The 17,814-nt window shown below is 36.8% G+C and overlaps 2 protein-coding genes across 13 annotated transcripts in view; one reads left to right on the plus strand and one right to left on the minus strand.

Moving 5' to 3' along the window:
• BLNK (B cell linker) overlaps positions 1–17,814 on the minus strand; it is a 99,049-nt gene that overhangs the window by 79,418 nt on the left and 1,817 nt on the right. For all 4 annotated transcript variants that reach the window (XM_065671962.1, XM_065671966.1, XM_065671960.1 and 1 more), the window contains exon 2: positions 14,484–14,546. In XM_065671962.1, coding sequence (XP_065528034.1) covers positions 14,484–14,546 — 63 coding nt within the window. The remainder of the gene's footprint in view (positions 1–14,483; positions 14,547–17,814) is intronic.
• DNTT (DNA nucleotidylexotransferase) overlaps positions 1–17,814 on the plus strand; it is a 194,919-nt gene that overhangs the window by 32,805 nt on the left and 144,300 nt on the right. The gene's annotated exons all lie outside the window — the stretch shown is intronic.

The following is a 17,814-nucleotide window of genomic DNA, read 5'->3' on the forward strand; positions in this document are numbered from 1 at the left end:
TCTTCTGTCAGTGCAACATGTCTGATGCTAATGATGCTTCTGGATGATAGATTGTTGTGGGGATAGCTACAAAGGTAAAGAGTAACTTAATTTGAGAGATTTGATTTCCTTTTACTTTAGCTATCATGAGCTGAACAGATAATGCCAGTTAGAAAGAAGCAAAGGAAAATGTGCTTTGAAAGTTTTCATCTCCTTTGTTCTTATATGGAAATTTAACAGTATAGTGACCCATTTGTCAAGTGATGTGTATCAATCTACTGCATGTTGCATTTCAGTAGGAAAAAGGAGATCTAGTTTTGTATACAGGACTCTCATTAGGTTAAATAAAGTTGCTAGTGTTTGTTTGCATGTGTATTTCTCTGCAGAAAATTGGTACATAAATGAATACAGTATTTCTGGTTTTCCTACTTCTGTATTGCTGCTTGGTTTTTATACTCAGATGCTCATTTATTTGAATTTCATGCTGGATCTGAGAACTTATTCAAGGTCCTGAGCCACACAGTTTGTACCTCATTCTTTTTCCTCTCAGAACTATGTATCTTCAAGTGTGCAAATATCGGTCCTTTAGCACTTGGCATTAGCCAGTGAAGTCCATATCTATATGGGAAGTTCTCAAATCTTCTAAATATTCAAACTGTATAATCCTGCTCTTAGTATGTTCTGCACTAATTTTAGAGCATTAGATACTGTTCAGGAATGGATATGAGATAAACTTCCTTTTGGCTCTTTCTTTAAGTGACCAGAGTTACTTGTAAATAGGCAATTAAAAACCAGGTTATAGAAATGATGCCAAGTGTCACTGAAACTACTGTCCCACTATATAAAAGCGTACATTAACTTCTTTCAGAAAAACCTGTTTCTATCAGTTTTTTGAATCCAAATTACAGTATTTAGCATGTGTGGTTCTTGCAGTGAAAGCAGTAGTAGAATATATATTTAAAATGTCTAAAAAGAAGTATCTTTGTTCAAGCCTTTCAAGTCAATGACCCAACATGTTGTTGACAACCAAGGTTAAATGTTTACAAGAAATCCTAAATTTCCACTGAGATACAGACACTGTTTCCTTTCCTGGCAGTTCATGAAACATTCACATCTGAATTTCAGTCCAATACCATCTGACCATTTTGGAGTAGTATATCTTTAAATTTCTAAGCAAGTTTGTGAAGAGTTTAGAATGGGAGGAGAAAGGAAAAGCAGCATATTTTCTTTGAGAAAAGTTAAGCTTTGAAACCTACTGAAAGTTTTGGAACATTAAAAGACAAGCCAGCTGAAAAACGTTAATGGGCAAAGAGCAAGAGAAGAGGTCAAAACCGTACATGCAAATATGCTTTCACATCCTAGTAATTTCAAAAGGTTCACATGGCTTCAAAAATAAGCCAATTCCAGGGATGCAATGTACATTTGCAGACAGTTCTAATGTTAGTCTATCATTATAATGGTATCTGAAAGCCAGTGATATTTATTCTAGCACGAAAGAGATGAATAAATTATTTTTAAATTAGTCTCCCAACCCCAGTTGCCTTGTGTGCGGGAGTAGTTTCTTTTTAGGAAAAAGTCACTGTTGGCTGACACTTTCTGTCCCTTTCTCACCCTCCAACCATTGACTGACACTGAAATTTAACTTACTGTGAATATTTCCATTTTTACTTACATGCAATTTAAAATGTTTAATCAATGTTTTAAACCAATTTGTACTGCAGAGTGACTGTCATGTACTATTATCTACATGCAAAAGCAAACGAGAAATTGAATGAACACTGAGCACTAATATAAAAATATTATGCTGCTCTCTAATTGATGGAAAGTGTAAAAGTTAAGAGGCAATAATGGACAACGATCATATATAACAGCCATCCTTACACCAGGACATACACTTGTAAAACAGAAAGAGAACACAAAGAGAAAAACGTTTGAATTTTTATATGGGTCAATTAATTAATATAAAATGCTGATAAATTTTGCATATGTGTTAGAAGCTAACCCACCTCTGTATTAAAAGATTCATAAAGAGTTCCATATGAATGAGAGTCCAGTCCTAATTTTATTGACCACAAGCAAAATAAAGTAACTGTAATGGATAAAATCAGTCAATTTTTATTATATATTTTTTCTTCATATTTGAATAAATATAGTAAGTACTATTTTACGGTATGGCTTTCCACATTCACTTTAGTGACTAATGCTTTACTGACAATGGTCATATCATTTCAATTACAGGATACAACCACTAGTAGCTATTTCTGGTGCAATTAAAACATAAAAATGTGAAAAAACATCTCTCCTTAATAAATTAAGATGGCCATAAAATGGGTGTTGTTGCTAAATCTGTAGTTTATCTTCGCTTATTTTTCTCAGTATTAGAGAGGAAGGAAGAAGAGTTTTTGAACTTCAGACATGCAGACTTATAAATCCATTTAGAAATTTTTCCTTATGAGTTAATAACCCATAATAATGTGCCCTTCCTGCAGAAACCTAAATGAAAGTGTTATATTTCTACTCCAGAAAAATAAAACATTAAGTAATAAAAGTTTGTTTTCTTTTCCGTAAGTAGTTTCTCATTTTACTGATTTTTACCTGACTGTAATTACCGAGCCATGGTCTTTTCCAACCCAAACTATTCTATGATTCTGTATAATACACCTGCGTAGTATGACCAGTTGCCTTCTAAAGTACTTAAAAGTATTGTTTGTTTCTAAACATCTTTTTTGTACTGCCCCACCTGCCAAGTAAAGATTCTGACATCTCCTGTTTTAACATGTTTGTAAAATTAATATTCCTTCCCACTATTATCTGTATGTGAGTGAGTCTACAGCTCATTCACATGTGTATGTGAGCACACACATTTTCGTATGATGGATGCTGGGATAGTTGTTGACCTTTTGACTGATGGCCATGCTTATATGGAGTGTCGATCTGGGTATCATTTAGCATGACAAAAGTGACTCTATTTGGCTTTAGTTGATTAAAATTCGTGAATATGTGTTATTTCAAACTGAAGCTCAACAAAGGCAAAATCATATTCAAGAAATTCTTGGCCTTGGAGCCAGATTTCATGTTATGTTGTAGAAATCCAGCTATTGTCTACAAATGTCAAATTATTCCCATTTTATCTGTGCTGCCCGAATGGATATTTCTCCTCTTTGGAACCAATGTGGTGGTTTGTGTTAGGATGAAAAATACAAAAAGCATAAAAAAAAAGGAAATCTCTTATGACCTAGTTGTTGAGTTCTTCAGTTTCTTGTGTTTCTGAATTTATTCATGAACAGAGCCACAAATATCCTTCAAGACCCAACAAAAAAATGTGGTGTTACACTGTAAAGTTCAAGAATACTTAATTGGACAGGGAAAAGGAAGACATGATAACACCATAAATAATGCATGGTACAGTTCTAAAAAAGACTGAAATTTTGTTGGTAGAGGACTTTCTGTTGGGAAAGTTCATGTGCTATGACCAAATATAGCCCAAAGCCTTGGGGATGATACCCTCATTCTTACAGATTTTATTTGCTTTTCTTCCTATTGTCTCTTTAAAATTCAGTGTTCTGTTTGTACAGATGTGCTTCAGATACTCTGTGAGCTACCTGAATCAAAATAATGCAGTTAAGAGGCTGAGTTTTAAGGTTTTTTATTTGCCCCAGTGAGGAGTCTCCTTCACTGAAAACATGATGCTGGTACATACAGACTTCTCTCTAATCTGCTTTTTATATACTACAGGATCCAGACAATCTAATGCACAAGCGAAATACTTCATTTCCTCCCTCACAGCAAACTAGGGATTCAGGCCAAACGTCAACATTTTCCTTGGATAGTTCTGAACAAGTAATATAAGTTGTCAGCTGTAAATATCAAATAAACATATGTAATTTACTGTCTATTTTTTAATAATAAAAAATTTGTACAACATTTATAGTTGTTTGTTTTTATCTTGTCAGATGGTTAAGCACCCTGCCTACTCAATTATGCTGATTTTAGTATACTGGGACTTTCAAATAAGTTTAATGGAAAATCAAGTTTTTACTCTATCAGGCATGAGAAATCAATCCTGGGCACTTGTAAGTTTCTAATAGTTCTCAATCTTATTTTTTTCAAGGACTGTGTTGCAATGAATGCAGACAATCAGACTTTTAAAAAATGTAGATTACATTCAAGTGGCAAGGGCCAAAATAGTTAAACTGTTAAGCGAAGTAGCCTGGCTACACAGGAACAGTGGAGGAAATAAAAAGAAATGCACAGGACAAAATGAAAACATTCTACAGCAGGTCTCAAGAATATTAATTACTAATTTAAAATACCTTTCATAGGAATTTTGTGCCTATTTTATTTGATTATTAACATTTAGCGGTAACTCATATACAGTACCCTACAAGTAAAAGCTGTGTTTCTGCATTTGCCACACTAATGCGAATTGTGGATGGATTTTACCCTTTGGTATTTCAGAGGCCTAAAATACATGAAATGACTGAAATTCTTAACTGTTCTAAGCACTGGTTTTGTGGGACCTCTGGGATTTCTAAATTCTTTTTCAGCACGCCTTCTTCTCAGCAGAGTGTGTGATGTGGTTTTCCAGCAATGCAACACAAACTTCCAAGACAGATTGCCTAATGCTAAATTCATTGCTTATACACAGAATTGGCACCAGGAAAACTCCCTAATGAAGAATATCTGCAATTGCATTTGTTTGTTGTAGTGGATTTTTTGGGGTGTTTTGTTTTGTTTCTTTTGTTTGTTTGATTTTTTGCATGGTTTTTTTTTTTTTGTTGTTGTTGTGGGGGGTTTTATTTTTTTTTTCTTTTAATTTTTTTCCTTAATGTGGGCAAATTCTATGAGTTTTTAGGTATCGGAAGATTGATAAATATTTAATAGCATACACTGAGCTATTCTAGGAGTGGCTGCCAGCTTTCATTCCTCCTAACAGTATGCTAAGTGACAGGTTGTGCAAGCCATCTGCTGATAATTTTAAATTAAAGGCAATACTACATTGAAATTTAGCAGTCACTACATTTGTAGCAATCTACAGGTTTGCTGTTCCTGTTTTGTTTGCTCTCCCTCTGGTTCCCCCAGCAGCATGCTTATTCAGAGCAGATGGCATCATATAAAAGAAACAGGATGGCTTCATTTTACTAAGGGAAACCTGACACTTGGTAAATTGGTCTTTGTTTGCCTCTGGGTTTCTTGTTTCTATAAATTTGCATTGGAGACTTCATGGATTTTCATTTTAGCTGTGTTAAGCCTTTTAATACAGCCGTAACAGCTCAGTCAGCATTAGCAAAATGCACTCAGGTTATTGTGGGTTATATCTAGCTCTTAAGTTACAACATTGTCTATATGAAAATCTACCAGCAGAACAGTCCTGGCATAATCATCCTCATGTAACACTGTTGTGGATATCTTGTTGGGAGTAACTGTGTACTTCTGTGCTTTAGTTCATGTCACTTTATATTTGATAGCTTTATAGTAGCAGTATCCAAACAGGTTTAGAAGTTGTTTCAACAAAGTGTACTTCTCTGCTTTTTTTTTGGAAATCAAAGTTACTTTATTTTTTAATAATGATTTTCATTTCTGCAATCAGGACTTCAATTAGTTATACTTTGATTTCATCAGCTTAAAATGTATCTCCTTGGAAATTTATCTTATTTTATCACTAGTCTCACCCACTGGCCCAAGTAGCATGTTAATAACTGCGACCTTTCAAGGTTCCCTCTGTTTGCAATAGAAACTTTTGCTAAAGCCAGCTATATTTAATGTAACCCTGTATTTACATAGAAAGTTAATGAAATCTTCCCTTTCAGAACGTGGAGGAAATAAACAACTTCAAACTTCAGACTCCTCCTGGCCTGTTCCCAAGGAGCCCTTTCTCTCTGCTATATCGTCTTTCTCACAGGATTTCCTTGTTTTCAGTGGAATTGTATATATTCAGCTTTCCAAACTAGCAAACTCCTAAGAGTTGTCCCTTTCTTAAAAAACTCCTTTACAACATTGATTTTTAACCTTGTTCTGCTTTCTCATGAGAATCAATAGTATTCTGCTAGTGTTAGTGTTTGCTGCAGAAAGATGTATTTTCCCAAAAACTTCCATAAATATCTTTCAGGCTAAGAGTGCTATGGTTCACATCATCAACAGGACAGTTAAATCAGTGTGAAATTCCTGGTTTAATTAGATATGGATTGTTTCCATTATGAGTTTACTGTCAACTTCTTTTCATTTTCCTAATGTTAAGGAATAATAGTTATGACTTTATTCTGGTCAGTGAGGACCAGACATGTATGACTTATTGTCATCTCTGCTGCATTTCTGTCATGATTACTAAAACCAATACTACACAGGGTAACTCTATGGCCATTACAAATTCATGTTGTATGAGTAAATTTTCTTATAAATCAAAATCTATAAAAAAAATCTACAATAATAAAAAATTCCTGAAAAAGAAACGGGACCCAAAATTGAATGTAAATCTTTTACTGTTTCTCTCATTATATTATATATATAATAGCAGGAGCAAAAGAGGTATGTGGGGTTTTTTTTGTTTCATTTTTTTGTCTTTTTTTACATTCTTTAATCTTTTTCAGTCATTTTGGGTTCATGGGAAGCAGTATTTACAGAAGAAAATGCTACTTGCAAATTTATTAGTGTTCCCACCAGTTAATTCAGGTCTTTCTTATTCTGTGAAAACTGTCTTTAATTTTTAGAAGACAAGTGCTCCTGCAAAGCTTGCATTGCTGAGCTTTGTTTTCTTCCACTCTGCCAGAAAGGCAGAGTACCTATTTTATAAATGTGGCCTTGTCTGTATCTGACTCTCTGGGAAATTCTCACTGATTGTTCCAGTTTAGTTCTTTGTTAATAGAAAAGCACAATATATGACTTCATCAAATGCTCTACAACCCACAGTCAGCTGATGTTTTTTAACTGCTATGTATCTTGAGTGACAGCCAGGCAAACATAGTTGAAACTGGCTATAATCATCTAGTTTGGTAACTTTGCATTGCTAGAGCTGCAGCTATCAGTATGTAATGACATATTTGGTCCACTCTTACATATGTGTATGTATGTATAAGTAATTTTAATATGAAAAGTATGTATTGGGAGAAGAGAAAACTTGCTGTCTTCCCTGTTTGAGATATTTTGCTGACTTCCTGTGGGACTTGGTCACCAAAACTTATAATTAATTCGTTAAATAATCTTTATGTAACTTACAATATATAGCCCTTTATTTGAAGCAGCTAATATGAAGGCAGAAGGACTAAATAGTGACAATTTAGGGACTCTAGAAGATTTCTGGGATGGTTAGCAGCTGGTATTTAACAATGGGAGATTGATTATAGTTTCTGGCTACTTTTTAAAAAAGTGACAGATGATTCTAGGCATTAGTGCTCTGAAGTTCCAACTTGCACACGTTGTAAAAAAATCATGATTTTTCAGGAAGGAAAGAGTGCAAAAGAACCCAAAATGAAGATACTTCAAATCAGAAATTGAGTTTAAAGAGGGGGAGCATTTATATAACTAGGATTTTTGAATAAAGCAAAAACTAGGGAGGAAGTTCAAAATTGGAAAGCCTGTGACTGTGGAATTTTCTTATTTTTCAGACTAAGGCTTACGAAGTCAGCATTGGAAACTATGACACAATGGCATAAAATTTTCCACAACTTTTCACATTCTTTTTCATGTTCCTTGAATTTGAAAGGTCCACAAAACTTCAAGGATATTTTTAATAATATTTAAAACTTTATGAACAAAGAATTCTGCATCAAAATATATTCCTGTAATCTATATTTAATGTAATTATGACTAATTTGACGTTTAGAATTTGATTGGATTGTTGTGTGCCAGAGCTTAAAGATTGGAAAGCAGACAAGCACTTCCCATCATTTGCAGCTACTGCATTAAACAAATTTATCTTAAAATAATTTCTGGCAGCACTATTTGGAATATGAATAGAAATGTTCTGTTACAGAAAAAATTAGGGGGGCGCCCCTGCAATGAATACTTTTGCACTGGCTTGGGATTTCTTACTACAGGATTACATTGCTAGATTATGACATTAGACTGTTTTATTAAATTGCTTTTGAGATATTTGAAAAAACTTAGCAGGAAATTAATTCAGAATGATTGGATACAAATTCAGTTTCTAAGCTAACGTTCATGGGAATCTGGTGATAATGATGTTTGACTTTGCATCTTAGTCTCATTTTCTTTTGAGTGTTTACTAATATTAATATATTTTGAAGTTAATAAATTGATTGCTAAAATCACTTTTCTTATGTGTCAGATAATGATGCCTAACTTCACAGTGCCTGGATTTCAGAAATATCTACGTTCAGTAACCTGTCTTCATATTTATCTTTTGGTGTTCTTTGAAGAATAAGGATAAATTTGCAAATTTTGCTTTCCTTGACAGATGACTTATGCTTTGGTGAAGATACAAGAGTATTCAATGCCCTTGTACCTTACCACTTAATTGAAGATGACTGATAAGCAGCAGATACATGAAGCTGTAAAATATTTCCCTTTTAGCCTGATCTGGCAGTGTTCAAGGTCAGGCTGGACAGAGCCTTGGGTGACATGGTTTAGTGTGAGATATCCCTGCCCATGGCAGGGGGGTTGGAACTAGATGATCTTAAGGTCCTTTCCAACCCTAACTATTCTATGATTCTATGATTCTGTATTTGAGCCTGCTCAGCTGCTTCTGATGGAGAACCTCTACAGCCAAGAAGGATGGAAATGAGGAAAGCCCATTGGACTGCAAGTCAATGAGAAGTATCAACAGGAGAAATTTCATTTCATAGAATCATAGAATAGTTAGGGTTGGAAAAGACTTTAAGATCATCTAGTTCCAACCCTCCACTCATGGGCAGAGCCACCACACACTAAACCATGTCACGCAAAACTCTGTCCAACTCTGTCCTGAACAGTAAGACCTGATTGAGGAGAAAAGAGAAGGAGGACCCTGGTTAAAAGCCAAGCAGAAGCAGAGCACCAGGTGCTGGAGGCAAGGATGTGTAAAGTAGAGGGGGAAAAGTGGGTATCAGCCCTGGCAGAGTGTGCTAGGAAGAGTGTGAGACATATCACCTGGTAGATAATGTGAATAGGAGAAAAGAATGTCAGAGGAGTAGAAACAGTGCAAAAAGGCAATTAAGTTAATGCATTTACATGGTCTACTAATGTTTTGCAGCTGAAAATATGTATTTCTGTAATAACACCTTCCCTGGAACTCCTCCACACTCCCTCTTCCCCCATCCCCAACCTCCCTCCCCTTCTGGGAACTCAAGGCGTTCATGGTCTGCATTTTATTTGTGAAAAATAAGTATACAGGGTGGATGGATGGAAGGATGGATGGATGGATACATGGATGGCAGATCAGACTGAACAAAACCTGGTGCTGGTTAGCTTCTTCTTAACAGATATCCAAGCAGCCCAAAATAATTTTGGTCTGTCCTTCGACCGATTCCCTTACCTCATGCTGCTAAAATACCACTGGCAGTATTGGGAAATACTCTTTTAGCTGAAAGTGGGGAAGTGATTAAGGTCTTGTGGGACTCTGCAGCATTAACATAGCAACATAGGAGCTTCTAGGCATGGTGTGTTCTGTCATTGTGGTCACTAGAGAAAGCAAATGTGGTTCCTGTCCTTTCCTGTCTGCTGCTTCTGCATTGCAGGGATGAGAAGGAGCATCCAAGTGAGACGGTGGTTGCTCTATCTCAGTACAGTGCTGTCATAAATGGATGTTAAAGTACAGCCTCAGTGAGCTGAACCTGGCAGGCTCTGGCAGTGTTTTGCACTGGCAGGGAGGTATGAATCTCCCACAGGAAGACACAGGTTCCATTCTCTAAATGTTATTCAAAAAATCCCCAATAGTGTATTGGTAAAGAAAATGGGTCTGGTTTTCTCCAAGGCACCCATATTCCAGCCGTGTGATTCAAAACACATTTTGAAATAGGAAGAAAAGATAAGAAATGCATAAAAGTTGTTCAGAATCAATGTCTTGATAATTTTGCTATGTTCAGTAATTCTCTAATTCTACCTACAAATCCAATAAGAAAGTCTACCTTTTTTCAGTTCTGAAGTTTAAGTCAAAATTCACTGGCTTTTTACATCTTTTCCAGTCTGTCTGGGAATTAAACACAATTAAAAAACCCCATCATACAAGTAACCCACTCTTAGAAGGAACTGAAAAGCAGAGTACAGTGTAAGGAGGAAATTCTTTCCTGTTAAGGTGGTGAGACACTGGAATCGGTTGCCCAGGGAGGTTGTGAGTGCTCCATCCCTGGCGGTGTTCAAGGCCAGGTTGGATGAAGCCTTGTGTGGGATGGTTTAGTGTGAGGTGTCCCTGTCCATGGCAGGGGGGTTGGAACTAGATGATCTTGAGTTCCTTTCCAACCCTAACTATTCTATGATTCTATAAGTTCAGACATTAAAAAGCGAGAGAGACTATAATATTCTCTGTGCAATGCAGCTGCGGCTAAATGCTGATTCGCACATTAGGACTCAATTAGAACCATTCAGATGTGACCTGCATATTGAATAAGTATCACCAGTATTGCTAAAAAATGAAATTGCACAGTGCACTTCAGGTCTAACATACCACACCTCTGCATTTTTAGATTCTACAGATGTTATAGAAGAGCTATTAGTTCTAAATTTTTTATAAAATGCCTGTAATTTTGTTTCCTATAAAAGATCAGTTTGATACTCGGTATGTTTATGAAGCAGAATATAATATTGCTATAAAAGCAATTGTCTTTTAGCCACTCAAAGGCAAGAAATATTCAAAGAAATTTCTATATAAATGTTGATTTCTCTGTTTCTACTCTGAAACCAGTAAAAATTGATTTAAGATATTGTGGCCACCTTATCACAGATTATGTGGATGCAGTGCCTGCATGAGTTGATTTTGAACATTTTAAACTTCAAAAAGACCTTAGTATTGGTAAATACAGCTGATTCAAATAAAATGCAATTTGCATTTGGCACAAAGGATGGGTTATGCAGGAAAGGCCCCTAAGAAGTTTTGTGTTAGTGAAGTGGTGAACTCTAGGATAGTTACTTTGTGCAGCATTTCCCCAGCTTTTGACAACATTCTGTCTATGGAAAAATAAAAAAGATGAGTGTCCTCACTGAAGCCATACAGCAAACAGAGACACACCTGGTGTGCTGGTGGTTATGTCCTGTGGTAAATGTGCAGCACGTTGGTGGTGTGTGTTGCTTTCCAGGTAATGTTCCATCCAGTGAGGCCCACCAGTTGGCCAGCACGCTGCCTGCCCAGAGGAGTGTTGCCTCTCTGGTTTTTGGCATGTCTGGCTAATACAAAAAGCCTGTGCTGCACGTGATTAAGGTGTCAGTGCCATGGCAGAGGTTTGGGCTGGCTGGAGAAGTTTTACAGTAAGAAGAGCTTGTCTGGGAATTGTGAAGGGCTACTGGGAGGCATTGAGTTGGCTCCACTCAGGCTGCGCTCTCAGCCCTCATGGGCACTCCTACATGTTTCCCACCCATGGGTATTGCTGCAGAAAGCGGGTTTTCTGACCCTGTAAAGGTAAAACAGAAAACTGTGCCTCTGACTGTGTGCAAAGTTCACTACTTTGGCATGGAGACACCACAGAATTGCTTTCTTCTTTATGTGCCAGACTAGAAGGAATTTTCTGTCCAGTGATACCTGACATACTTGATTATCTGTCCAGTGCTACAAAATCAGATCTGCATCTAAATATGCATCTAACTTCTGGTAGACACATAGAAATGCTGTGCAGATACTGTGACATCTACACATGTACATAGTGTCTTTGTGCACACTGGTGTAAGAGCAAGCTTACATTTGATTTTTAAAGATAATTAATGCGTGAAGGTAAACCTGCCAGTCCTATTGAGTAGATGGCACCAGGCTTGCTCAAGTGTTTTGTTTTATGGTTTGTGTCGTGTAGTGTTTTTTTTTGGGGGGGGGAGGGTGGCAGGGGGAAGGCTGTTTCTTTTTTTCTGTTGTTCACCGCTGTCTAGTGATAGATGGGCAGCTTTTCCCCAGAGTGTGGTGAAATAAATCATATGTCCCTTATAACTGGATGATAAACTGAGGTGCAAAACCTAAGGTTCTTGCCAAAGATAATAAACAGACACAATAAGAGAATCAGGATTTTTGAATTTTGGATTTCCAGACACCTCTATGCAAAACAGTTGATCTGCTTAGGGTATGGTGCTTTCAGTGGTGTAGACAGAAACCCAGATTTTCTGAGTGGAAGTGTGTACCTTAGCCATCTGGTTACTCTCTCATGTATTGTTAAGGTGGATCTACTAAGGGTGTTCTTTTGAAATTATACACCTCCTAACAGTGAAGGAACTTTTCATTCTTGGAATAGTATAGGTTTCTTGTATACTAGGCTAGGAGCCTGGAATAAAAGAATCTGGAATATTGATTGAATTACTTGCAAGTTTATATACATGTTCGCTTGTACAGTATCTTGTACTTTCTCAAATATTGCTGTTAATGATAGCATAATATAGGTTCTTGAATCATTTTTTCAGTATTTTCATAATTAATTCTGTTTCAAGCATACAGATTTATCATATCGACAATGCTAGTGAAAAAATCGATTAAAGAACACATGAAAGCTGTAAAAAGGTTGCTACCATGTACGAGACCTGTCTCACTTTTTCTGCAATGCCATAAAAAATGGATGCTTCTCATTGCACCGCACATACACTGACATGTTTTCTGCAGCTCAAAATAATCTTTAAAGCTGTGTTAAAGAGAATGCATATTTGGAGAACATACTAGTGTGCTGGGTTGAGCAGCAGCAGTAATTTTTCTCCTTAGTAGCTGGTGCAGCACTGTGTTTTGACTTTCGGCCTGGGAACAGAGCTGATAACACAAATGTTTTAGTCTGACCAAGGACTTTCTGAGCCTCATGCTCTGCCAGGGAGGAGGGAAAGCTGGGAGGAAGCAGAAACAGGACACCTGACCCAAACTAGCCAAAGAGGTATTCCATACCACAGCACATCATGCCCAGGATGTAACGGAGAGTTACCTGGAAGGGCTAAGGCAATGCAGGGTTGGACTAGGTATCGGTCCGTGCTCAGTTGGGATGGGGCGAGTTATCGGTTGGCCGGTGGTGCGGTGTTGTATTCTCTTCCCTTGTTACTTCCTTCATCATTATTATTATTGGTGGTAGCAGTAGTGATCTGTGTTATACCTTAGTTACTAAATTGTTCTTATCTCAACCCGTGGGAGTTGCATTCTTTTTGATTCTCCTCTCTGTCCCTCCGGCAGTAGGGGGAGTGCAAGAAGAGGGGGAGCGAGAGAGCGACTGCGTGGTTTATGGCTGACTTTGTTTAAACCATGACAGCTAGCAGATGCTTTCATTTTTAATCATATTGCTTTTGTATCACAGACCATCACCAGAGACCATCCATTGTTCCTCTTACTTTTTTCACTTGTATTTTGATTAGGTTACCACTCATATCTGAAAATATTTGTCAGATTCTTTTCCACTGCTGCTGTGTAGATTTACTTGCAGCAGGCACAAGAAGACAACACATTCACTCTTAGCTTTAATTTCACTCCCTAGCAATGGGGATTACAGCACCTTTAGCGATTCAATGTATAGTGTGTAAACAGGACAGGAATCAGTCTGTGTTCGGCTTTGTTAGCCCTACTATGCTAGCATAAACCATTAGTAAAACCCAGTTGTAGTCTGTGACCATGCAGTTTTAAACAAAGCGAACCTGCATGTACCTGAGTAACTGATCTAATGAATTGCTTTGCAGAATCAAAGCCCTTGTTAACGTAATCAGCAAATATAACTCCTGATACAGTCAGGAAACAGTTTTGTTGAGCAATTATGTGCCAAACTAGCATGATTTCTCTGCAGTGCATAAACAGAACAATTATTTTACCTTTCAAGTTGATCTTGAAGGTATTTTACTTAAGCACCTATGCAAATGGAATTAGTAGTAGAGGACTCCCCCCAGTTCGTTATTCTATTCCTCTCTTCTAACTAGTTGCAATCAGTTAACCACACTCTTATGCAAAAAAATCTTCAAAGGTCAACACAGGAAGTTATCAGATTTTTTTTTCCAGACGTTGTTCCTGGTATCTGTAAACTTTTATTCTAAAATTCATGTAGAATTCTGTACTGGTAAATGTTCTTAATCATGCAAGTTTTATGAAAAAGCTATTACATAGAAAATGGTTTAAAAAATATATGTATTTTCTTTAAAAAGACCTGAATCCCTCTAAGTCATACTTCATGAGACATTCCCTGCTATAGCTCTGTGCTAATGGCTGATTCTGTATGTCTGCACATTCTCTGGCTAGGTTTCTGTTGTGTATGGGCGTTCCTTGAGTCAGAGATGTAAATCAACCCACAAAAGTGGAAAATCAGAGCAACTGATGAAGTGTGTATGAGGAAGAAAAATGTTATATTATTTCCTGGCACTGTAAGGAATACAAGCCTCATGCTGAAATATGCTTGAATGATAGCTCTTCTGAAATATTTGCTTACCAAGAAATGAGATCCATTCATGCCCAGTTTTTCTACAACCACAGCAGATTCAGGCATTCCAAACTGAGGTGAGAAAAAGTAGAGTTATTACAAAAGTATAAAATTTGACAGTTGTAAACAAACTAATTAATATTTCCATGCTCAAATACTTGAGATTGTGGAAATTTTTATACTATTTGACATGGATAATTAGAAAAAGAATATTGTACAGAATAACTATAATTATTAGAAATAGGTAGTGACTCCCACATCAGAGATAAGATACAGTATTACTGCTTTCTTAACAAGAAAGATTACAGGGGATCAGGGCTGATGGTATCACAAATGGAGTAGACAAGATGGAATTATGAAGCAGCAAATGTAAGTCAAATGGAACAATGAGCCCAACAGGAATACACTGTGGAACTTTAATTGCTATGGAATAAGAGGAGGCCAGCATTAGAAACAGGTTAAAATGCAGCTTGTGACAAAAGTCCATCAGTAGCTGTGTAATCAATTCAGGAAGTGGTTATATCACTGACTGCTGGAAAATTAAGGCTATCTAAGAGAAAGATCTGTTACACGCCTATTTACCAACCTCTGTATGCTCTGGCTGCAGCTTGATTTCAGCACCAGATGTTTGGGCTAAGTGTGTCTCGCAGTTCCCATGATAGATGGGCATTGCCGGAAATAATTCAGGTTCAGAGACAGATTTCTTGTCTGTAACATGGTTGTGGTGGTTTTTTAAGAAAGTTGATTATAAATTAAAGTGAAACAGGAATGTCCAGAAGTAGTATCTATAACAGAAGCTTAATAGTAATTTGGAAAAAAAGTGGACACATTGGATTGCCTTTATTTAAAAGTAGTAAGGAATGGAGCAGGGCCAAAGATGTCCCAACAATCTCACTGCATGGCAGATGGTTTAGCCTGGCTTTTCAAAGAAATTAAGCTATTATGCATGGAAATGGGAGATTTAGATTAGACATTAGCTAGAAATTTTTCAGTTTGAGGGTGGTGAGACACTGGAAAAGATTGCCTAGAGAAGCTGTGGATGCCCCATCCCTGACAACATTCAAGGCCAGACTGGATGGGGCTTTGAATACCCTTTGGACACCCTTTGGGGGGTTGGAACTAGATGATCTTTAAGGTCCCTTCCAGCCTAAACCATTCTATGATTCTGTGAAAGTGGTAAAAAAATTACAACTCTATTATTTAAAAATGTACAGCATTTGAAATGAGTTTTAGTATTTGTAATGCTTAGCGGTAAATTTCTGTAGCAGTAATTACCAACTTGGCCACTAACACAGAAATATTAGTGAAAATAAATTCTTCTTATATAAATATTTCTATGTGGTTTTTCTAATATTATTCTTTATTTCTACAATACTTTAAACTCATCAAACTTTAAAACATTCAAAGTGTATGTTATTTACATTTTTGATACAAAAATTTCATATTCAAAATTTCAGATAATTTGTTTGGCTTATAAGCCAATATGTTTGAGTTTATAAATTGTTCTTTTGTATGAGTAGGAGAGTGTTGCTCATTTGCAATACAGATTAGATCGCAATTCAGAGGAGAGGGTTACTGTGGGTGTTAGACGAATGGTTGGTTGTGGGATGTGTTAATTTGCCGTCAGTTGCACTGATGTTGGTGGAGAGGAAAAGAATAAATCAATGTAATGCATACTTTCTGCTCTTGGCTGTTGCCCATCTATTTCTAGTTATTTGCTTTATCTCCAGTTATTGGCTCTGATGGTTTGCTTTTGTGTTTTGTCTTATGCTGTTAATCAAGCATGTAACCTTTGTGTAAAGTAAAATTAGATTTTTACTCTCTTTGTTTTATGTTGTTAGCTTGTCAGACAAGCAGATGTGTCACTACTGTGTTTAATGATGACCACAGAACCTTTCATTTTCTTATGAATAGATTAACTCCACAGCATTAAGATCAGTGCTGAGAACAGGGACTAGACTACATGTCAAACAGAGGAAGCAGATAAACTCTGAATGCAACATGGAATATCTCAGTGTAATTGCAATTGTAGCATAAAAGCAAGATAACAGGGAAATACATGCACATGGCTAGGAGGTTTCCATTATAATGTTCACTTACTTTTGAGGAAAAAAGTAAAAATTATTTGATTATTTTTTTAGTAGTGAAGTTGTTGGTTTTATGCAAATGCCTTTCATGAGGCTGGAAATGGGTAGTTAATAACTTTTGTACTTATAACACACAAAAATCTGTCTTGGAAACATCGTTACGACAAAGTTAAGGACATGCTAAAATTGCACTGCACATATGCCTTGTATATTATGGCACCAACCTCAGTATACCTGTTCTAGAAGACCCAGCCTCAATTACAGCACAGAGAAGCTGATGTGACTTTCCTGAACCGCCCTTTGATATATTGTGTTCTGTTTACTGCTCACTGCTTGTCTGCTATCTTGTATACCTGTACTGTACAGTATTCAAACCTTCTTTGAATTCAGAATCATATTTTTCTTTGTTCTGCACTGTTCTACAGCACCCATTTTATTGTCCAATTGCTTCAGAGACATTAAGTAAGTGTTTTTTCTGTTGGTTTTTTTTTTTTAACTGTTTTTTGTGAGAAGAAAACTATTAGTAAGGGGAATTGAGGGGAATGATAAATAAAACTCATACAGTATCCAGTGCTTTTGTATGCCTAATTATAGTTATTTAGGATCTGTGAGCTATACATGTATGTTTGTATATTCAATAGTTTGGCATTTTTATCTTCTGAGCAGAGCTGCCACTGTGGCTGCAAATCTCACCTCTCACCACTTCTGCAAATCGGAGCTTGAAATTTCAAGTCAAGCTCTCAGAATTATCATGTGTTTTCTGGCTGACTTGCATGGCTTCAGGTTAAAATTCTGGGGCGGTGACAGAATGTGATATTTCAAGGCAAAGTGAATCAATGTTACCATGAATTCATTCTCTTTTTCAGCAAGCACTGGCTTTGCACACCTTACAATTTCTGTAATGGTCCAGAGTACTGCTCAAACACCCACTTCTCTGCACTGAAAGAGGAAGGCTTTTGCAAATGGAAAAGGTAGTACATGAAGAAGCAATTACAGACTATCATGATATGTGTGTAAAAGAGGGCAAATTCAGGTTATAGGGGTAATCCCAGTTCTGGCACATTTGAGTGCTTGTTTCTGTGACCTTAATGACATTATTTTAGGGTTCATGCAGATGTATGGCCAGCCTTGGAGCAGGGGAGATCTAGCACAGCCCCCGGCATGTTGTCTGACTGTGGAAATGATGGTAGTATCTGGTGCTGAGGCCCTCTGGAGAGCTGGTAGCAGGAACTGAACAGCTCTGTACATGGTAG

This window comes from Lathamus discolor, chromosome 3 (genome assembly GCF_037157495.1).
Source record: "Lathamus discolor isolate bLatDis1 chromosome 3, bLatDis1.hap1, whole genome shotgun sequence".
NCBI classification, from domain to species: Eukaryota; Metazoa; Chordata; class Aves; order Psittaciformes; family Psittacidae; genus Lathamus; species Lathamus discolor.